Genomic DNA, 24,252 nt, shown 5'->3' with positions numbered 1-24,252 from the left:
AAAAAAAAAAAAAAAAAAAAAAAGAGGTTGGTGGATAATAATAACAACAACAATGAAATGCAAAAAAATAGCGCGTATCGTACGCCTGGTCTGATTCGCAGTTTCCGCGTTCGCTGAGGCAAGGTTTTTGGGCCCAGACCGGTTTCGGTGATTCAGGGCCTCGCGCTCTGCTGGGACCCATAGTGTTCTTCTAAGTATCTGCTATACATTGTTGGGCCCAAGAAGAGTTTATCACGGGCCCCGAGGAGAGAGTGGAACGCGCATGCGCACTGGGATTCACGATCGGCACTTACTCACTGGGTTCTGTCTTTGTCCTGTATGTCTTTCTTCTCTTTTCGCTGTCTCTCTATTGCTCACTCACTTTTATGTACGGACCTTCGCCATGCTCTCTCTCGCTCCTGCCAACTCCTTTCCTCCTTCTCTCTCGCTTCACCACGAGGAAATCTTCCCCTTCCGTCCTGCGGGCCCCGCGCCATTTCACCACTTTCGATTTTACCCAAGTGCCTTCGAGCGTTACCGTTAATTTCAACTCGGCCAACCGACTTCGTCAGAAACGATCTGGGTCACTTTAAACAAATCGGAACATCCGTTGGCCCTTTGTTTTTTTAAGGAGAAACACAAAATTTGGTACTATGTATGTATTTGGGAGTGATGACTATTTTTTAAATTTCATTCGAATAACGAGAAATGAACTTTGTGATTCTAGGGACTTTTGAGCACTTAGTCTTAATGCAGTTATTTCCTAGGGAAATATAACCCTCTGTGCGATTCGAACACTTTCATTCCACGTTAACGATCCTCCGCGAGTATCCGCGTTTATGTTTACCTTGGAAAGTACAGGAATTTCAGTTTACAAGTCGAACGTAGCCAAGAGCCGCAGGACTCGTTAGAATGGTTACTTTTATTAAAACCGATGTTTACCATATAAATCTTACCTAGGGAATTTTATTCTATCCTGGATACTGTTATAGACCGTCGTAAAGATTATTTCCGTGTAGAATCAACAAGGAGGCACCAGGGAGTCCAAACTGAAAATACTCAGCATACAGTCTTTTCATCGGATTCTCCTTGTCGGGTCGTACCGATAAAAAAAAAATTTGTACGATACCAAAATCTGAAATAGTACCTATTACCAGATATATATATATATGTATACACACATGCATAAAGACCTTTTATGCATAAAGACCCTCGTCAACTGTTTATATACAGAAATCCCAATGCGGAAGCCCTTCTCGTAGTTTGAAATTGCTGTTCGAGTCGTGTAGGTATCTCTGTCTCACTCCGCTTCCAACGGTCGAACGATGGGAGGTGGTGGTACAGAAGTGGGGGGTTCTAGACGTTGTGGTGGGAGGTGGAGGCGGGCATACGATGGCAGGTTCTGCGCCTTCCCTGAGGAGAGCTCTCCTCTGGAGGCCGTGGCAGCTCGTGGCGGCTCCGCACCGCGGTGCAGTGCCTGTCCGGACGCCGTACGTTCGAGACGCGCCTTTCGTTCCCTCGCTGCCCGTTCAGTGACTCCCACTCTCGTGTCTCGTTCACTCTCGCTGTCATAGCCACGGGATTTTGACAGCTGTAGAGAAGAGAGGAAAAATTAATTCGCGTCCCTTCGCATACTTTTACGTTAGACTATTTCCCGTGACTTCAGTGATGTCTTTAATGGCATTTACGAGCATTGCCGTCTGATTGCAATCGCATAACGATAAGGCAGACGCGACTCTCGTTTGAATTTAATATTAATGGTAATAATTGCTTTCGGTGAGAGGCCGCTAGTGGAATTTTCTACGTTAATACTTTAGAACGTCGAATACTCTGTATACTTTTCATCTGGACATTGTGAGTGGGTGAAAACAGTGATCGGAAAAAGCGTCAAGGACAGACATTCGAGCGAAGCGTACCAGAAGAACTTCCGTGCACCTTTTATTAATCTTTTTCTCTTCTCTTTGTAATTCTCGCTTGCCTTTTTGTCCTTGCATTTATTCACAGTGCACGTAGTTTGTGTATACGAGAAAACTAGAACTTTGATCATGTACGTTTTTCATGTCCTACGAGAGACACGTTCTAACATGACAGTTTGAGGTTAGACCCGCGCCTTGATGTTTCGGTAAAGACGAAGAGCACGGCGCATCAACACGTCGATAGACCTCGCGACTATTCTGACAATAATAAACAAGTCGAAGGCGTCGGAAAGGGTCTAGTGCCTTCGGGTATTCTAAGAAGACGACGTGGTAGAAGAAAAAGAAAAAACGTTACGCCTTGAAATCACGTGACCCTGATAAGTATCGGGCGCTGTTATTTAAGCCTGTAACGTAATAATCCAATCACGTTTTACAGTGGTGGGTCGAATCCCGCCATTTTGTTCGAAAGCATACAATTAATTGGGGTACCTTCTTGGTGATTAATAAATAAATGCGAACTGCGTGAAACGAACGGATGAGCTGTGCTATGGAGTACCAGCAACTGGCGCCGCCTCCAGTACCAGGAGTGCTTCACCAGGCGCATCATCCCCAACAGCATCAACCCCCTGGACCACCGCATCCACATATCGTAGTTGCTCCGGCACATCAACAACAACCCCAACCGCCGCCGCCCCTGCCGCCCACGTCCCACGCCCATCAAGTTCACGCTCCTCTGCCACCTATTCACGATGACAGCACCAGCTCTCGTTGGAGTCAGTATCAACATCTTTGGAGGCAGCATCATGTGTACATGAACGGTAGGAAATCACGAGGATTAACCTCTTAACAAGAAATACGAACGCGGAAAGAATGTCTCTAGTTCACGAACGTTAATATACAGTAGATGGAAGCTATCCGATAGACGGCTGTTGGCTTTGCTATAGTTCGTGTATATGAAAGTATACCTGAATCGTCCTTAGCTCCGTTGTCTCTGTTGGTCGTAGCTATTTTAATTCTTTAGCGAATTCCATAAGGGTCCCCTTCGCGTTATTCAGTTCCTCTTCCATCGATAGACTCGTACGCACTATAGATAAACTATGAGTTACGAGAGAGTCAATGCTTCGCGGCTAACTTCACGGGGCTCCGTTACCCGTCGCGCGTCTCGCTATGGAAGTTTCACGAAATAGAGGTTAGGTTGGGTCGCCGTCATCAGGAAAAATTATCAATACGCGTATATAACTCCTTACGAAAACAGTGTGGGAAGCTATTTTCTATTTTTATTACAAATACGTAAATCCTTTACACCGGCAACGTTATCGTTCGAAATGTTTTACGACTGACCGAGGTAACGTCCCAACGACACCGATAAGACTATTTTTACCGGTAAATTCAAAACTTCTCGAATCTATGTGACGGTAATTTTTATCTTTTATCAAGCACGTGACATAGTCTACAATAAATATTTGCATCTCTACGTACTACGTAGTAATTTTCTACTAGAAATACGTAGTGACGGCCAAGTAGATACGCCCACCTGTTGCTTACCGGTCAGCCTACATACAGACTCTGACTACTGGCTGTTCTTCGAGACTTTCTGGCGCAGTCATTCAGTCAGTAGGAAAGTCTACTGACTAATCAGACAGACATATATATATATATATATATATATATATATATATATATATATATATACCTTCTGACAGCTGATAAATATTTTCTTTATTCTGTATATCCAATCTGGTTTATATTTTCCCCTCGTTCCCGCATGTATTCTCAGTCAGGAAAGATCTTTTCGCACACGTTACTCACATATCGTACTGAATGTAACACGAATGAATCATCCTTATTTTCATGTATATACATATGCAGATATACCTCTCTTACATATTATGTGTCTTATGTACCTGTACCGAATACAATATATATATACATATAAGATCGCGATGAAATTGCCTCAAGCTCCTTGCATTTGCATTTACCTACGCCCGTTATTGTTATCTCTCTTGTTTACACTGTCCACCCACATACTCGCTCGCTCTTGCATCTTTTCACATACGCCTCATCCCCTTATCCGCATACCGGATAACAAAATTTCCAGACGGTCTCGCAACCGGAAATGAAAAAAAAAAAATTTGTTTTAAATTTTCTCCAGCCACAATCATTCGCACGAACAATGAAGAATTTCATATTAAAATCGAAAGCAATTTTTTTTATCATTTCTTAAAATAATTATTAACGGTCCAGTTAGTGAGTTTTTAATTTTTTCTCCACTCTACCCCCATCCTATTCTATTCCTTTGTATCCCCACCCCCCACTCCTCTCTCTCTACTCATCTCTTTACACTCGCCTTCCAGCATCGATTAACCCCACGCCTTTCGATTACGCTAAATTATTCCGCATGCGGTCCGCTTCCGTCTGGCGACGGAGTCAGGGCCGTCGAGCATCGCGTTCGATTCTCCCCGTCGAGCTTGACCGGTTGAAGTGCCGTGACGTCATCGAACTTCAGTCCCAATGGATGATACAGAAAGCGCGAGAGAGAGAGAGACGGATGAGCCGAAATGACGATCCTTGGTAACGTGAGCGTGAGAGACAGCAGTATGCGGGAGATCGAGACAAACATTTCGAGCATTTCATCGAGTCTGCTAATGCTGATTGGTTGCCAGATGAAGTCACTTAACTCCGTTAGCCCCGATCCGTCTATACGCGAGCATATGTGTTCCCTGTAACGTATGTTACCAACCACGTACCCACGTCGTTTTCCATCTCACTCGCTCTCTCTCTCTCTCTCTCTCTCTCTCTCTCTCTCTCTCTCTCTCTCTCTCTTCGAATCATCCACACAGACGCTATACCATCGCTGACAAACTGGCTGACCTTGTATTGGTACCTTTGCACATATGTACACGCATGAACATACGTCCATCCACCAGACGATTAGCTATGTGGAGCACATGGGTCCAAGTAGGCTCAAACGAATTGGTATGAGTTTCGAATTATTTATGTCATAACAATGGGACACCATGGGTGCTTCTAATTCACCATGACACAATGGGTCAGGGATGGGCGAATGATCGGGCCTCTCCCTCGTCCTGCTTACCTTTTTTTTTTCTTTTTTTTTTTCATACTATTGTCATCCAATGACCAGCGGGTAATGCTATAGCGCGAAAATAGAATCGCGATTAGACTTCACGCTATGGGGTGTAGGAGGCTTGTTGCTAGGCAGGTACCGATACAGGTAATTGCAAACTGTAGCTCGAATCTACCAATTGGACTGGCAGTGCATCGCGCCGATACCGATAATCGTGTCTGCTGAACCCTGTACCTACGTTCAATCAATACAGATTTATATACGTATCGGGATACAGTACAGGTCACGTGGCGCCGGCCACACTCGGATAACAGCGATCCCATTATCTTCCGGTGTCTTTTAATAGACGTCAGTACTGTATATATATATATATATAGGTGAATGTTTCCGACCGATCAGAGACACTCGCGAATTTTATTTCGGAGAGTCCGAAGGATTTATCCCGACTGCATTTTTGGTACTGGTATCGATATAGGGAACTATTTTTTTTTTTCAGGGAAATTTTTTTTACTGGCTTTATCATACGTTGGTACGATTCGTTGTACTACGTACGTCCCACGTGTCAACGATCTTGTTGGTATTACTGTAGATACCAACAAGACTGCATTTTTGGTACTGGTATCGATATAGGGAATTATTTTTTTTTCAGGGAAACTTTTTTTACTGGCTTTATCATACGTTGGTACGATTCGTTGTACTACGTACGTCCCACGTGTCAACGATCTTGTTGGTATTACTGTAGATCTTTAGACGCCGATTGAACGTCACCTCCTGACCTATATGCTTTGATTTATCCGTGGTGACCTTGACGAAAGGATCTTTGATCCACGAGTCACGATCTCGCGAACGTGGCGTACGTATACGTGCGTTTCTGTGTAATTTTGACCCTTTTATTAATGAACTCAGCATACGACGGTTTCGCTGATAACTTAGTCTAACGGATCCATATTCGATGACCTATGACCTCGACTATTTATCGCGTATCTAGCTCTTCTACCAGGATCACTGTGAATCGTCGTGCTCGTGTTTTGTATGCGATCGGTGATTTCTTTTTTTGTTAATGAAACAACAAAAAAATGTCGTGTGTCAGTCACCTCGACCTTTAAACTTTATGCCCTTTGCTAAGCGTTATACTTCATTCGCGCTAAGGTTCTCTCCTCTGAGAGGACCCTGGCCCACTAACCGTAACCTGACCTTGGGTTTTAATCCATGGTCTGAACGAAGCCACAAAAAGTCGACACTCTCGACCCACCTTTACCAGGTGTCAGCTTGACTGCGGGTACCGGGGGGCTTAAGGCGCTTTGCAACGCGCGACAGTGCTTACGTGTCCTTACGTATTGCATTAGGCGCTTGCATTGGGATGGATGCGACACGTTGGGAGAAAATTGCATTTACTTGGCTCAGAGTTATGTGTATATATACTCTTGAGAAAATTTTTTTTTTATATATGAAAATATTTGAAAATATTTTTTGAGAATATTTTTTGCTTCTTCACTTAATCAGAATCTCAAGTTATTCGCACCCTACGCACAGTCGCCTTTTTGGACTATTGTCGGATAACTTGGAAACAGGCTGAGTTTATAAGCGCGGGTTTCGCTTGATTCACTATAATTTTAATGATTAATTATTTCATTTCGTTATCGTCGCGTGGGTATCTGATATTCTTGAAAAATCGTAACCTACCATTATATGGCAATTTGTAAACTGTTAGTTGGTCGACAGGTTTACTATCATCAATCTTGTATTCATTGGTTAGAAAATGCGAATGGGACCGAAATGATCCATGACTCAATTATGGCCGCCAATGATCTGGCTAATCGTCGCCACCAGTTTGTTCGCTGGTTCTACCTGTTGCGATTATAAAATATTCCGTGCACTTAATTCTACGTTTTTTCTCATTTATTCGCATCGAACCTTTCTATTCGTCGCTCCGAACGTCTCGACTCAACGAATCTTTACTATAATTATGATAACACGATTAATTAAGTTATCCATCACGATTTGATTAATGATATTAATTATCATTAACATAAATCGTGTAAACGTTATCGAACGTAATAGCAGTTCGACATGATTGTGCGATTTCACGTTTCGTATCGGAATAATAACCACGTGGTTTTAACTGTTGATTAGGTTGGGTGTAAAAAAAAATTTTTTTTTCAAATTCCCAACATAATTCGATAAAAAAAGTTAAGGTTTCACAACGTAACGTGTATCGATGGACATTTTTTTTTTCTTGGGTTTTTCTGTATTTCAGGTAAAAAACGGTTGTGTCGATAAGTATCCTCTCATTCGTCATCCTCGCGAGTAACGTACAGCGAAAGATGTTGCGATAGGTTTAAATTTTTTTTTTTTTCGAAATTTCGAGAAAGTTCGTATTTTTGCGAATCGGTGACCCGAAAAAAAAAAATATGGACTTGCGACTCCGTTCGGTGTGTACGAATCGTTGGCGGTAATAAGAATGTTTTATAAATAAACAGCTGTCTTATCAGACGACCCGACCGTACTGATAGCAGGAGGTCTCTTCATAGACTTTCGTGATAACAATTTTTTCTTTTCTTCGCTTTGTCCGACCGACTGATTAAATTATCCGTGCATAGAGAATCAAATGATAGTTCCACGTGGGTTTTAGATTCCAATGATAAGAGAAATCTGGATGACAGAATTTATTCGTTGTGGATATATATATATATATATAGTGATTTTTTTATACTGATAACCACGCTGGAATTCGACGCCCGATAACTTTATTTATGGATGACAGAATTTATTCGTTGTGGATGACCGACTGATTAAATTATCCGTGCATAGAGAATCAAATGATAGTTCCACGTGGGTTTTAGATTCCAATGATAAGAGAAATCTGGATGACAGAATTTATTCGTTGTGGATATATATATATATATATATATATAGTGATTTTTTTATACTGATAACCACGCTGGAATTCGACGCCCGATAACTTTATTTACCGTGTTATCGTCGATCGTTAAATTCGAGCGATTCCAATTAAGCGACTCGTCGATTCTCAATTGTTTACTTGGATCTTCGATGAGCGGGCGAGCTTATTCGTATTTTGAAAACAGTTGTAGATTTTGCCACGTGTCTTGATTGTTCGACTAAAAAAAAAAAGGTGCATATCAATGGATAAGCGTAATTTAGCAGCTAAGAGCCGTTTAATTAAGTATTATCTAGATGACGCAAGAATCGAGAAAACTTTCTGGTAAATTTACGTGTTTCTCCGCTCACGCGTCTACGGGATTTATTTAGGGAGACAAGTTTTTTTGAGGTATCGTTGATTCGGTGCGAAAGTTAAAAAAGAAAAACGACGCTACATTGAAAACTTGCACGTTGCGCAAACGACGCATTCCGTGTGTTATCGCGACCGACGGTTTTCGTTATCACTGTGAAAACTAGTCTAGCGTGCAATTCAGGTGCATTAGAAAATTAATTGCTTGGTTGAAAAAAAAAAAGAGGCCGGTTAAGATAATGATAGGTCGCTATGCTGTGTCGTAATTTGATAGTTACTACGTCACAGGTGCCAAGACGTCATGGCTTGCACTCGATTTCGATATATCGAACGTGTCAAAATTGCCATTTTGTATGAAACGTCGAAATTTTACGTTTTTTTTCTTTTTTTTTTTTTTTTTTTTTTTTTTTTTTTTTTTTTTTTCTTGAAAGTTCACGTTACTCGAGGAACTTGTGGCGAGGATTCGCAAGGATTGTTTTCACTTTCAATTCACGAAGTTGACGCACCGTGCATCCACGGTGCACTTCACGACTTCAGTGTTAAAACACCAATACCATTCCCCTACGACAGCTCAATGCTGCATGCACTCGGTGCATCACAATCAGTGCATGCATTTCGCTCACTTTCCTTTATACTTAATTGCGGAATTACAATAAATTATTTCTTACCTGCTACCGGTTAGACTCACTTGCGTCTTGTTCTATAAAGTTCGTGCCATTTGAAAATCTCTTACCGTCTCAGCTTCCGGTATAGATTTTCTCACGATCTAACGAAACACCAACTTCACACACCTTGCAGGAATTCCGTAAGGAGACAACGAACAAAGTCCAAGTCGGTTGAGATAGGGTTCGAATCTGGTTTTTGGAAAAAAAAAATTTTTTTTCAATATTTTTATTTCACCAATTCTCATCGGTCACGAGTTTTAAGATTATCTTTTTTGTGGAATTTTTTGAGCGATTCTTTGGCAATTTTTTTATGCGATCTTTGTCGAGATTTTTAGACTTACTTTTTAATCGCGTAATCGTATTGTAAGTTATCGCTTGTTTCGGATTTTTTTTTTTATTCCTATCTACTGAGAAACACTGGCTATTCGAAGACAAGGTGTCTGTCTGTTCCCAACCATAGCGTGGGCTGTGATTACTTTCTCCAACGGTCGCTCACTCGCCGCACTCAGTCAGAACCCGAAGACCGATTCTTCCGGGTTGAGTAGTCGAGTTCCCGGTTTACGTGACTTAGGGCGCGCTTACACGCGAACCGATGATTGCGCGCGTATTTTATGCATGTATGACTTTTGGAACGTTGGTAACAATCGCGGGATTTAGTGTCAACGTAAGTTTCATTACGCGGATGAATTGAACGTGCGGAGTAAAGCTTGAGAAATTTCTCTCGCACATTTTCCCTTTTATGGAGAGAAATTTTTTTGTTAACAAAAATAACGGTATGTCATGGAAGATGTTTTTTTTTGGATTTTTTTTTTTTTAATCACATGGTACAAACATGTTTTTTCCCGACCATTGCATTTGAGTAACGCGGTCGTAGTTAACAAACATTGTTTTACCGTCATGATAATGAATCCGGTAGTTGGTAGGTACTGCTTCAGTCAAGTCAAGACTTTTAAATATTATTCGTTGCTATACATGTCTTTACGATATTTAAGAAAATCATACTAATCGATATAATTCACGTTGAGTACCATTGAGGGTAATAATTTTCCTTTATTTTTTCATTATTTTTTGTTTATTGTCTCTTTGTCGTTTTAAATACTCTCTCTCTCTCTCTCTTTCTCTCTGTCGCACTGGACGTTTCTCGGGTCTTTTTCTTATTTCCGAACGCCATATACCTCTGTGCGTTTGCAAAACCGGTTGTCGTCGTTTCTTTACTCGCGTTTACATAGGAAGTTTCACCTGGAAGAATTTTTCGAGGCTTATTTTCATGTCACGTCTGTTTACGCTTTTTTCCCCTTCTCTTTACCCGTGTCGACGACGAAAATTAAATTCCTTTTCGATATCGGTAAGGAAATACCGATATTGCGGGCTGTTGTGCTCGGTTACCATAACGAGTCAAAAGTAGCCGCAAGTTTCTTCAACCGCGAAGACGCTCTTTGACGTGGATATAAATTTCGCCTGGACCTGCCTGCCGATCTCGTCAAGCGTGAAGTTGGCCACGGGATCGGTATCGGTATCGGTACGAAATTGAGATGGAAAAAAAGGGAAAATAAAGAGAGAAAAAAAGATCGGTGTCTTACTGTACGAGATCTCCAAGTGTCTTAGAAAATCGGTCATACCGATTTTTACATTTTGTAGGTCGGTATTGATGTGATATCACAATTGCCTTGTCAGATTTGATTATTGATAATTCATTATCGCGACATACGAAATCGGTATCCGGATGGCTTAGACCGGTTTATCGATGAGACCGGTCGCCTGATCGTTGCTACGTTTAAAACGCGTTTCTGGTCCCACCAGAGAATCACCGAGCGTTAAGTCTATTATCGTTTAATAATACCAGACCTGTCGATCCGATTTTCAAGTGGATCGATATCGATTTATTTCTCTTCGAAAATTCTTTTCAATTCTTTGCCCATCCCTCTTTTACTCATATTATTCATCCGTGAACTAAAAGTGCCTGGTCTTGGATGTGAGAAAATACAAAGGAAAAAAATTATTATAAAAAATAAAAAACAAGGCAATACATTTATGCGTTCGTTTCTCCCTAAATACGCAACGGTGCGTGCGTCCTCGTTATTTTGGCGGTGAAAGTGAAAGTCACGTGATCCTCGACTTCCTAGATCAAAAGCACTCGTCCGTTTCCTACGAATGATAAATTACAAAATCAAAATTATCAAGATCCCTAGATCAATCAAGTATTACGAACACAAGCCAGTGGCACCTGTATACCTAAATTCAATGATTTTTCAAAATTTACCGGATGTGCGTAAAAAATTTTTTTCCTAAAAATTAAATATCAAAGATTAAATTTTTTTTTTCTCAAAAGGATCCAAAAATTCGAAGAACGTCTCCTGAGCACTTTCATACTTCGAGGTCGTATACCATAAAGTTTTGGCGTCGTTCACATGCAAACGCGTCCGTCCCCAGTGAATTTCATTCAGACTGGAATTCAAAGTGGTCGCCCAAAAGCCAAAAATAATCGCCAGGCGCGCCTGGCATTTTCACTCTTTAATTATTTTCCTAGACACCCGATAGATACAGGTCGACTTCCTTCTTCAGATCCAGTTTTCAATTCCGCCTTCCTGCTGTTCCATATATCCTCTGAAAGCCATTCGAACGTGTCTTCGAGACTCACTTCCTTCATCAATCGACACGAACAGTGGTATACCGGCTAATATCCGAGACAGCTTTATTTTATTTACGTATCAGACTATACCCTACATTATAATTATCCACGCGTACTGTACCTCCGCGTAAACGGAGAAAACCAATATGGACGCCACCTTTTTCTTTTTCACGTGTAAAACTTTTTGTTTCTTCGTAACACGTTCATTATTATTCCTTCGTTCCTTTATCCGACCGTCAATGGTGCCTGCGCGTTCCATGTAATTACCCGACGTATAATTACCTGCTTATCTCCTAGCCTATATACGTGAAATATAATTTACTCGTCGATAATTGACAATTACGCAATTTTTTCTTTTTTTTTTCCTTCCTTTCGTCGTTCCGGCGTTCTTTGCAACGCCACGAGTTATTTCATGGGTATATGGTAGCTCGTAATGATTATCAATTAGAAAATAAGAAAAACCGCCCTATCTATAAACGCATGCAATCGATTGGATTATAATAACATATATAAATTTCATCAGAATACATATATTAAACGAACGTGCATACAGCTCTGTGATCACATGACTACTTTATTTCGTCATCCATGGAATTAATTTTTTGTTCTTTTTTTCTCTTCATTATAATTGTTATTAATATTAATATATATAGTGTGATTGAGTGTATATACACTCAATCTTACAGCACTCGTCCATGAAGTTTCACTTTCATCGTTCATTCGAGTTTTGAATTTAACAATGAAAGTAAATGAAAAAATTTAATGAAATTTTTTTTCATCCGAGGTGGGGGGGAATTTTTCGAATTAAAATATTCTTTATTTCTTCAATCTGATAATATTTTTTTTTAATTTCATTACGAAATCCAACAGAATTTTTGTACGCGTACAATGAATTGTTGAGCGTCGCGACGCCGCTCGAGTATTTTCAAATTTCACGTCGGTATCCGCCGTAACTTCTAACACTACTTTCTCGCTCGTAGCCAAATCCAGGAGCACGTGGCAGCCCCGGAGAAAGGAGGCCAGTCAAATGTCAAATCGCGATACCAGACGTCGCATGCGGCTGCGCTGTCTTAGGAAAAAATATATATATATACATATGAATTCGAAAAATTGACAATTCTTTCGAGTACTTTATATACTCGCGTAATGACTTCCGTGTGAAATCATCCGCGTTCGCAAAACGTCCCGCAATAACCTTGACATGTATGGAAAGAAAAAAATTAATTTGAGAACCCGTCAGTACAGTCGATCTATCCCTGGGTTAAACAGCTGTTGGGAATTAATTTTAGATTACGCAGCCAACTAGCCCGACTAGGTCAACTGTGCTGTGAACGCAACTAACAAGTCCCGAGTGTGTATGTTATCTTTGAATTAACTGTAGGATCGATCGATCTATAAGATTTCGATTCGAAGATATCGATATTTTTTGCAACCTTACATATTATAACGTTACCTCCAGTGACCCCGATTTTCTTTATATTTATTTCCGTAAAATTTTTAAGAACGCTTCCCACCTCCAGCATGCTCCAGTGAGAACGAATAACGTAGCGACGCCATTTTGTTTCTCTCGAAAGAAACCCCGAAGAATTCTGGGTAATACATCGCAAGCCCGATCTCTATTTCGCGGGAGAAACGTGAGCGCGCGCGCGGTACCTTTAACGATTGCTATCTGAAATTAGTTGTCATTAGTCCTCCTAGATGGCGAGAAGTAGTTCCTTCCAGGCGTCATTTCACATAGCGAGCACTTTCGTTTGCCCGCGATTGCGTAACCGCCGTGATTCCTTTTTTTATTTTCATTAGTTTCGTTAATCGGCATCCCGAACTACCCAACGCCAGCTAACACGGTTACCAACTGTCAGCGCCATGCTCATTGCCTGTGCGGGTATACACCGGAGCTATATCCGAGAAAGTTTTGAAAGTGAATTGCGGTCGAGTAATTTTTTTTGCGCAGCTAATTATTTTAAACGAGTCAATACTGACCAGGACGAACCTTCGAATCTTCGCTTCGTCCATTAAAGGACCGTAATGTGAATATTAGGAATAACGTGGATCACGAACAGAGCTAATCGGTACTATTTGTCCAGTCGCTCGTCTGTGAACCGCCTTGACAACAATAATTCCAGTCATAAGGTAACGGCCGCTTTGTTGCTTAATTTCATGAAAGTGAAGCAAGTCTTTTTTTATTATTCTCTCTTCTCCCCCTACTTTTTCATCTTTTATTTTCACGAAAAATCACCAGATAAACGCACCTTAGGGTATCCTTCGTGGATACGGGCCTTTTTGAAATTTTTATGAAAGTTCATATACACACGTGTTTACAAACTTTCTGTAAACTGAGAAAAAAGCACCCTGGTGAAAAGACAACCGCGCTTGGCCGTCCCAGCGACTTAAGGTTCTGTCGCAAATTGGATTTCGCTTTCCCCCCAGAAATACCATTGGCCCTCCTTCTTGAACCCCACCACCCTCCCCGCGCCCGTAGCTCCATGGGAATGCGACGAAGTTGTGAAATTTCGCGACATGGGAAACGATCCTGCAAACCTGACGCAGTAAGGTTATCCTCATAGCGACTTCAGCTGGGAAGATAAAAGCAACAGGTGGTAATACTGTCTCTTTCATTTTTCCTTTATTTCCGTATCTCCTGCTTCCTCTCCCTCTCTCTCTCGCATTAGGAGTTAGGTACATTCCAGAAGCGGAAGGAGAGAGTCGCAAGCCGAGAACCCACGGTACTTCCGCAGTCTAACCCAGCCACGGGTATAGCCTCAACTACACGAAGTAGTTGCATGTAAACGGCCTTAAAAAAAAGAAGCAACGAGCCCGAACCTACGTTAACTCCATTTAAACAGATCCCGAAGAATTCAGATTGATCGGAAGTCGAAGTAAAATGGCTGCTCGTCTTAACTTATTTACTAGTCCTCGATATCGGTTACCAAAATATTAGGCGTTATCGTTATCATTGCTTCTTATCAGCCACGTGCCATCTAATGGAAACCGTAAGTCTAAACAAAGTCAAGTTATCGTTTAACCTGTTCGATGCATCTTAATCTAAAATTCACCACTACTTGGCATAGTTAATTATCACCAGCCTTCATGGACGCTTAAAAATAATTACAGGCACGATAATTATTTTCCCCCCTGTAAACAGTCGTCGTACGAAACTCATGGATCTGCAATGGTTTCCATGAATCGTCATTAAATTTTCCAATATTTCATCATATTTGCATATCGTCGACGATCCCAACAGGGCAAGACGGACGCGTCGCGACGTCCAGCGTAATTGTTGGGTAACACGTAAGAGACATCAGCGAAAGTGATGCAGAACTGACCTACGGAATGTGCTTGACCGCCATTCGCGAAGTGGGATAATCATAGAGAGAGCCTGGAATCACCTACTTCTATTTGGTCAATGATCAATCAGAGAAAGTAAAAGCGAGATCTGACATAAAAATTGGATAATTCCAAAAGGGAGACCAAATGACACTCGGTGCTCCTGGATAATTTATTACTATCAATTGATACCGCCAGAATCCATCCACAAGGTGCCAGATCAATACTTTTCCAGTAATCATGCCCACGAGGCATCATCGGGTTGGTGCCGTAGGGTTCCTGTAAAAATGCCAAGATCAGTACATCAGGCCTGTGCCTTGTGAGCGGTTGCCCAGGCACGGGAGGGGCTCGACTAGAGAGTGGTTAACATTTAAGCGTCGGACCGGTAAGACTTTTAGTGGAGCGATGGTGGGACGTGAGTAACTGTGTTCTATTGAGGTCTGATACCACGGCGTTGGATGGGACTGGGGCCAGGCTAGTGGGGCCCCCGGAAACCAGCTGAGCGCTCGTTCGCCCTGGGGAAAGTGGCTCCGCAGCTTTCACTAGCCGGGCCCAGACACCGCACGACATGCTGCCTGAGCATTGTCGAGCAAAAAGAGTCGATTCGACCTTTTTGCAAATAGGTCCTGGCGCGCTCCAGCATCCAGACACGCAGTTCTCACAGTAGCGTCAGACCCGTCTTCCTGTATCCAAAGTCTGCCCGTACGTCCAGCTGTAAGAGGAACGTCGTGAAATATTAGACAAAGAGAAACCAGAATTAAATTAAAAAAGTGACGGTCATTTCTAATCCTCGTTATATTTTAAAACCGGAATAGAAATCGTTTTGGTACTATAACACTTGGCCTTTTTTTTATTACCCCATAAGTCACTGTTTAATAATTAGCTTAAGGTCAGATTTGACACTGGGTATATGTTTCATATTACTCGAGTTAGGTGCTTGCCCGGATTCCACGATCGGCATGAAAAATGCTCGGGAGACGTGTTTCCGGAAGTGCAATTTTACCAGGACAGCTTCTTTTTTCGCATTCCGTCCGTTCGATTAACGTGTAATTTTTATAGGCATATATAACTGTAATACCGACTATCCCGTGCATACGGACCTCCCCACTATCCTCACGGCGGACTTAACCGGGAAGGATATTCGCGTGTGCGTTAAGAGAAATCACTAGGAACTCTCGACTCGCTTTCCGCATGCGTGTCAGAAGGTGCCTGTTGTACGCAACTAAACTGTACACGTAGACTCGATACATTTTATTCTTATCTCTCGATATCGTCCAGCATTGAAAACCACCTTGTGCCCAGGCGCCACGCTCAAGTGCCGTGATACGTAAACTAAAAAAAAAAGAATACTAACTAAATTACTCACCAGCCACAATAAATAATAAGTATAACCAGTTACCGGTTTACGACGCACAAATCAAAAGATAGAACGAGCATGAATTATGCTCCGCGAAGACAGTTTAATGATTCCAAGTCCAGCCGCATAGAATTTCTAACCAAAGTACAGAAATTCTACTCGTCGGACCTCGCATCCGCAGAGCTGATGAAGATCTCCAATGACTCATGCCGGTAGGTCGTTTCTAAAGGAAGAAAAACACTTTTTTGAATCGTCTTGAAAAATTTATGAAAATTTCTTTCATCTTTCCCAAAACCCTGATAACCTCCTGGGCGCAGTGCATACACGTAGAGTAACACACGGAAGGCACCTTTCGCCGCTGCCAAAGATGACGACGAGGACGACGTTCACTTTCTAAGCTCGCGGGATAAGACATGGCTGCGTGTGCGTCTGCGTCAGAGCGTGAGCTCGTGCCTTGGGAGTAGGTCACCAGGTAACGGGGAAACGCAACGAGGTAGCCAGGTAGGTTAGGTTAGGTACAAATCCCGGAGTGGGAATGTTCCGACGAAAGCGAAACCTCTTTCACTCTCGTCCGTTACACCGGTACTTATGCCGACTGTTGATTTCACTGTAAGAGGTTAGGATCGTCCGTATGGCGTAGAGCCTCGGTACCCTGGTGAATCGTTCGGGAAGGAACCTCCTCAGGGTTAAAATAATCATTGTCGTAGACACGGACAAATATATCAATCAAATGCTATACCGTCCGACACTCTTGGCTGAACATGTCCAGGAAATGATTCCCAGGAGGTAGCCGTTTATTTAATACCAGGAGGAGCGGCCAAGGACGACTTCGTGGCTCGCTGCTTCTCATTCCCGTTATGCGAACTTCTCCAGCTTCATTCTGCATAATTATGCTTATCATCAATGCACGTGTGTGTCTATACACGCATTTACAGTCTGGCACGAACAATGTCTGAATTTCGGCGGAAGATACTCGGGCACACTTTTGAACAGTCCGTTCTGTGTCCTTGCTCGCAGCTGTGTACATACGCCGATGAGTCCAAACACTTCGTGCAACGTACCTGGGAGCAATGGCAGTGAGAATTTACTAAATATTTCCATCGTGCGATAATATTCTGTATATCTGAGTACACGGCGGTTATGTGGCTTGAGAAAAAGAATATATGTATTACCAAGTACACGCAGTGTGTTAGGGCCATTTGTTATCATAGAGCAAGGATCGTTTTGTAATGTCTTATGACAGTAACGCTCTCACTGTCGTGGCGCTCGTAGCCTTAAGGCGCGTTTCCAGATGCCGCCGGCTGCAACGGCCATTACGGGAAACTATTTTCTAATGGATTTAAGTTGAAAGCCGTGGTCAGTTCGCGTTACCGTTGTTCTTCGTACCTTGACTGAGGATCGTCGGGACGCGTCGCGATACAAATCATACCGACTCTGACAAGAATTCAAGATTTACTGGCCGTAAGTCAGCGTTACCTACTGGCGTCGCCATTATTTCACCGGGCGAATTGAATCGACCGCAGAGCCCTGAGCTTTGGTCGGCCGTGAACAAGAGCGCGCTGGATGCAGCACCGTCTCGAAGAAACGTGTAGAATTTTTACGAGCAGTCAAAGAAGACTGACGCTTGTCTCTTTGCGATGAAATATATGTATATATATGTTTGACTTTAATATTAGCAGAGTCTAGGACAAAAAAACGCAATTGTAAAATCCGTACGAAGTTACCCGGTACTTCCTGTCACTCTTTTTTTCCCATCTCCATTATTTAAGCAGGAAGTGCATTCTCCGTTGGGACCCTGCCCACATTGGCTGCGGTTAGAGAAACGCGATAATCACAATAATTCGATGTTCGATATTGAATTTCTATTTAATTATTTTTTTCTGCTTACGATCTATCGATCGCCAGACTCGTGATAATAGAGAATCGGTTAAACCGGTTCGTTCGGTATTATGCAAAAATCTTATAGTTTTCCGGGTTACGCAAATGCAGAGGTTAGCGGCGTCGCGTGTAAATAGAATTCGATAATCGGTCAGTCGCCTACTCTTTATTATTCACAACTTCGTGAGCCACGTGGTTGCTGTATCTTTGATCGAACGTTTATTTCTTTTCGTCATTACGCAATGTTCCCTTGCTTGTCTTTTTTTCACTTCTTATTTATTCCTTCCCTCTTTCTGTCGCCTCTTTCTTCTTCCGTAAAGCTGTTTCTTCTTCTCGCGTTGCGCAGTCGATCCCAACAGAGACGCCATCGTGCACGAACGGCGGGTCGTTGCAATATGACATTCGTGCCAGGCTTACTTATTGGACCAGGGAGATGGTCTCGTTGAACCGTGACGTTGTTGTCCTCAAGGATAGGCGTATTGGATTGCAACGAGTCTCGCGTGAATGCGAGACGAAAGTGAATCTGCTACAGGGCAACAGGATCTCTTCGATTCTAGAGGTAGAGTCGGCCATTATCATTACGACTGGTTAATGCAAGAGACACAAGACACAATAATTGCATATATACGTATATCGCTACTCACTGTCTACCAGTGGCTTTGGGAACAAGCATACAATTTTTTGTAATTAACGAGTGACAATCACTTTAGAAACGATGCAGAAAACTTTACCGATCCTCGATGCCATAAATAATCACGTTTGTTTGGAGATAGTTTCCTGCGGCCTTGGCTCATGGCTATTTCGGACATAGCGCATACCATTCACGCCAGGGTTGGCCAATCCTTGCCCTCCCTTGTCGTCATTTCCACTGAAACTTCGCTTCCTCAAACGACGGTTAAAGGAAGGCGTAAACACTGTTTTTAAACCATGAATCTTCGCAGCGACGGCACGTAGAAGTGGACACATCGCGCGAGACGTTCCTTTTTTTTTTTAAACGTCAACTTTTTCCTGGTACACCAAACTCCGCGCGAGTTCTTCCTCTTGTCGGCGAGGAGACAGCCAAGCTCTCTCTTGAAAATGCCGTGCGCGAGCTACGTATACGTTTGCGTGTTGCGGTTACGTAAGCCACCACGAAGAACCATGATTAGACGTATTACCTGTCTGCCAAAGAAGAGAAAGAACTGGTTCTCTCCTGGCGTAACGGAAATCGCGACACTCTTTTGCTGCATCATTCGGTCGTTTCCTACTTAAGTAAATTCAAACGACAGTAAGGCTATAACTGCGTAAATGCATACAGCTCCTCGAAGTTTTCACGTACGTAGCCGCACAATTTAATAAGTAACCTAAAAATATTTCCATAGGTAATCCCCATCGATCCACTTAGTTCACTTCGTCAACTTCAACCACACGAATTACCATGCAGTGTCTCGTCGGATGCTACCGTAAATATTCTCCAGGCATAATGGTGCAGCGCTGGCTAAACAACTAAACAACGGCCGGCAGTAATTTGGTTCAAGGCTGACTGTGTCGTGGCTCTGCGGAACTAATCTCGTGTTGCGATGCGGCGCGACGAGCGGCGAAGGGAGGAAGCAGAATGCTTCGGGTAGGGGGTAAGAGGGCAGACGCTTCACGAGGCATAGACTATAGGGAATCGGAGAAGGGTAGCCATTGTGGTAGTAGCTGTTGCTGGTGGCGTCTGGCTCGACATCTACCACTGTCCCTAGTTGCCAGCCGACGGAAAGAAGTGTCAGAGGCAGAAAGAGAGAGAGCGGCAGTGCAGAGGAGCGAGATGGAAGACAGAGAATAGATATGAAAGTCAGTGGCGAATGACGGGAGAACTGCGAGGGAAACAGGAGACTCTGATTTTATCCGTTCATTCACGAGAATTGCATTTCCGTGGTAAACATCAAGCCGTTGTGTTCCGCGCCGCAGTTCGCGTCGCTGAACAATACCAAGGTTCGTCGTGGTCCTGAGTCATCCTGCCATTAGGTTAGGATAGGTGGCCGCTTGTAACGGACTAGAGTCCTAACTAGTGCCAACTATATATAAAGAAGAAGAAGAAGGTTAGGATAGGACGGAATATGGGAATCAAATAATCCCTCGAGCGTTTTATCATTGAAACGCATTCGCCAGTACCATAATTATTGTTGCTGCTTTATCCAACGCTAAAGATGATTTTCTTTACGCTCCCGTTACTACCATCGGGTATTCGTCTATTGGGTGTATATACGCTATACTTGGTGGCTTTAAAATTTAGTATTAATCTTCAATTGTTACTCGCATGCTTAGATAATTCAAGGCTGACTTTACAATATGCCATTAGTTAAGGAATTATGGCGACTCGGGTTTTAAACGTCTTACTCGTAGCAGAGCATTTTTTTTACCCATTATCAAACAATCGAGACTCTTGCGATACGCAAGTCTATTATCTATCCGATGAAGAGGTATTTAAGTGTTTAGTTGTTATTGTAACATTTATTTTCTTGTATTTCCACTACTCATTATGAAAAACTTGAAGGGAACATTTTTTTTCACACGGTTTTTGTAATGTACTTCTACTGCCATAAGTTATCGTCATAACTATCGTCATTAGCTTCATCATCATCATCATCCTCATCATCATCATCATCATCATCCTGTGTTATTTTCATTCGATCTGTGGCTAGCCAACATCCTAGCGTGACAAGCGTACTCTCATAGCCTTGACTGACAGTCGACCCGACCGCTCTCCTCGTCTGTCCACGTCGAAGCCGCAATACGATCGCGCGAAATTCCTTCGTGGAAACGAGACTGTACTTTTGGTCCAACCTATTCGAAACGTGTGTAGCATTGAATAAAGTCAACGGCAATACATAAGTATAGTCCTTACTAGAACAGTAATCACTCGTATCATCTCTGAACCATTCATCGCTCCTGGCATTGACAAAATGAAATAGTAATATATTCAAATTGATATCAATCAATTTTATATAAAATTAAAATTTTTCTTCCTGGAATCAAAAGTCAGTCATAGCGTCGTTATGGCCGTGAAAAGGAACGCGGCTGAGATGCGCTCGGGCTCCTTGGCCACAGCCATGCTATTTTTAGGTAAGCCTCTTCAAGGCCAGTGCCGTTCTTTTTTCGCTAGGGCGATTTCGGCCCCGGGGGCCATCCTGTTCCGCGTTCATCGGGGTGCCCCTGTGGGCCCCTTTTTCCAGAACTCATCCAAAACACGCTATACCTGTTTCGCCCAGGCAGCGTCCTAGAATAATATCAGACTTCAAAAATTGTTTTGACTAGGATCAATGACGTCACTACAAGTCCCATGTTATTATTATCATCATCATCTATCATTGGCCTACACTAGATCCTCTTGGTACCCATGGGTACTATATGTACATTTATTAATTGTCCCTCTAGATCAAATTCAAGAATTCTCACTGATTCGCGACCCCTTGTATTTGTTTTACAGGGAAACAAGGCAAGGATGGACCAGAAGAGAAGAAAGACGCCGACGGCGAACTCTGGGGCAACGTGGAAGCGCAGGCCGCCTTCCTTGGGCCAAATTTATGGGACAAAACTCTGCCCTACGATGCCGACCTGAAGGTATTAAACCATGTATGTACACAGACGCGAGACGGTAAGCCCTCAGCCTCGCTAAATCGAAATTCGCATTAGAAAAAAAATATATGGCGTGTTCCTCAGCTTGCATCATAATTTACCAACAATTAACAGTAATCGCCACTAACGATCAGTTTGCGTGAAATTTGTCCATCTCATATAAGACTTCCTATGCTTGTAAAAAAATTAATGCTTAAGTTTTATATTTTCATTTTCACTGCTTTTTTTCCTTCCTACCTTGATCTGGGATCTATTTCTCACCTATGTCCAATGCGGATCGATGATATCGATCAATATCTCACTGCGGGCGGTGGGGGCCTGGACTCTCGCGGAACAGCCTCAATCTATTTTCAGTGATGTATTCGTATATTGCTCTCTGACGTTCACGAGGAGCCGACTGATAAATTTACTGTACGTCGCTTCTCTATAGTCACTCGTATATTCCTGGGGATTTTTGAAAGCCAACATAACCATAAATTCATATATTAAAATTGGGATTCATATTGCTGGTATCAGATTTTAATCGAACAGACATTATGTGTATAACAGCGGACGTTCGCGCATATGAAACTATCAATCGTGTTTAATATTGCCAATCAAAATGACGGGTCGCTGACTTTAACTTCGCTTAGAATTCAATGTCTAAATCAAATCGTCGACGTTTCCACTTAATTCGTATTTCGGCGTTAGACAAGTGGACGAGCACGAGACACTCCATTTTATTTTATTTCTTGCGCCAACGCCACGTGTCTGCTACTGCCGCTTATACTGTATACGCACGCCTATCTAGATACGGTACGGAGTATACCATAGTCTATGGTTTATTTATGAAGACCCGTCCAGATTCTACCCGGAAAGATTTTCTTCGTGGAATCCTTGAGTTGGATATCACCGGTACCAGACACCGTTCGTTCAAAGTCCTACGTGAATAATAGACCGTCTATTGCTTAATATGAATTTAATTATTACCGTCAATCTCGCAAATTCACGAGCGAGCGTTGATCACGTGAGACAAGGAGATATAATGTACAAGTGTTAATTTTCTTTTATGGTGAATTCAACGTCTTACTTTCAATTCCTTGTAGCAATAGTGGACGTTGCGTTTTACATAGGGACTTTTCATTGAGGAAGTCTATAGAATGGTTTGCACTCTTGTCTTCGATAGTACCAATTTCGTCCGCAGGGCGTCTGGTTCGCTACGTAACAGTGCGGGAAATTCGAAAGAATTTATGCCTGCTTCAGCCACGTTCCTTGATGGCCGTAATCGTAAAAACGGGAAATTGATTATCGAACTTTACCACCTATCTCGCGATAACTTTCACTTTAATTTTCTTTCTTTTTTTTTCCTTCCTTCGTCTCTCTTTTGCCCTATCGCAAAAGTTCTTCCTCAAGTCGGCATATATACATAACCTATTCACTTTCCAGTCTAATAGATTTGTACAGGTAGATACATATAAATAACTTGCAGGTACATTGCTGGGGGTTTATCGATAAGATTCATAATGACCTCGCCCACTGTTATCTTCCAGCGATCTAACTTTCTCTGATGTTTATAGGCATCCAGACTGGGGTTACTTTTTTTACTTTGATGTTCCTAATGGAGTACCGTTAGAGTTGTACGATCTTTGAAATCCTTAGTAGGACTCGGATAAATGTCAGGTCCTTCGCGTGCATGACTCTTACACACAAGACACGCATCCCCACCTAACACCACGGAGGAAAGTCTACAGTTGAATCAGGCGCGGCCTTTCCTGACTGATCTCCCGGCGGACCTTGATTCTTCATTGACACTTCTTGCTTGGCTAGACCTTGACTTTTTTTTTCATCGCCACTAACAAAGACACCCGGTAAACGATGCTGTTCCCCGCGTAAATTTAAATAAAAGGGTGCGAAAAATTAATTTTGAAAAAAATTAAAAAAATTTACAATTTTACCCCTTTTTTGCTATAATTATTTTTATTATTTTCTGTAAGAATATTATTTATTATTGACTAACGTTAATCTCTATTATATTATTGTTCACTTTCTCGATTCGATCCATAAACGCAATTGGTAATATCGTGCTTATCAACCTCCCACTAATTATCACTCATTAACCAGATTGATATGACCGTTAAGAGCGACCAGTGTTTGTGTACGTTGCACGCTTTATGTCTAACCTTACCGTTAGGTGTGAATGTTCTCACGTGACTTATTTTTTGACAGTACGTGGACCTGGACGAGTTCCTCTCGGAGAATGGTATCCCTGTCGATGGCGTTGCCGGGGGTGGACAAGGTACGATGCAGGGTGGCCAATTGCACAAGATGAACAATAACGATGCTGGCGGTCATCAAGGACCGGCAGGCCTTCATCTCGAGCCGGTTACAAAACGTGAAAGATCACCATCGCCGAGTGAATGCTGCTCACCGGATACCCTCAACCCACCATCACCTGCAGATTCCAGTGAGTTTACCATTGAGCAATAAATAGGTTGATGATGGTCCATTGTGTCCAATGGATCAGGATGATCTGATCGATCACTGTTTAATTATTAAAAAAAAAAAAAAAAAAAAAAAAAAAAATTTTTAA

At 42.3% G+C, this 24,252-nt stretch overlaps 1 protein-coding gene and 1 long non-coding RNA gene across 23 annotated transcripts in view; one reads left to right on the top strand and one right to left on the bottom strand.

Annotated features, from left to right (window-relative positions):
* LOC107269260 (thyrotroph embryonic factor) overlaps positions 1-24,252 on the top strand; it is a 69,691-nt gene that overhangs the window by 39,766 nt on the left and 5,673 nt on the right. For 13 of the 21 annotated variants that reach the window (XM_025086558.1, XM_025086557.1, XM_025086554.1 and 10 more), the window contains 2 exons: positions 21,535-21,680; positions 23,889-24,126. In XM_025086558.1, the coding sequence (XP_024942326.1) occupies positions 21,535-21,680; positions 23,889-24,126 (384 nt within the window). Of the gene's footprint in view, positions 1-1,429; positions 2,714-19,876; positions 20,040-21,534; positions 21,681-23,888; positions 24,127-24,252 lie in introns of those variants that run through there. The other 8 variants (XM_025086545.1, XM_025086550.1, XM_015742920.2 and 5 more) reach the window with 6 other exon arrangements.
* LOC112494570 lies at positions 12,350-19,632 on the bottom strand. 2 transcript variants are annotated; one of them, XR_003060134.1, is made up of 3 exons: positions 17,378-19,632; positions 15,232-17,266; positions 12,350-15,127 (listed from the first exon to the last, which is right to left on the bottom strand). It is a non-coding gene; the product is annotated as an uncharacterized LOC112494570 (long non-coding RNA). The 2 variants fall into 2 exon arrangements; XR_003060135.1 differs by having other exon boundaries at positions 12,351-15,127; positions 15,232-16,180; positions 16,248-19,632.

This window comes from Cephus cinctus, unplaced genomic scaffold (genome assembly GCF_000341935.2).
Source record: "Cephus cinctus unplaced genomic scaffold, Ccin1 Ccin1_scaffold0617, whole genome shotgun sequence".
Classification (NCBI taxonomy): Eukaryota; Metazoa; Arthropoda; class Insecta; order Hymenoptera; family Cephidae; genus Cephus; species Cephus cinctus.
Note: the sequence above shows the minus strand (reverse complement) of the source record. Positions and strands in the feature narration are given on the sequence as shown.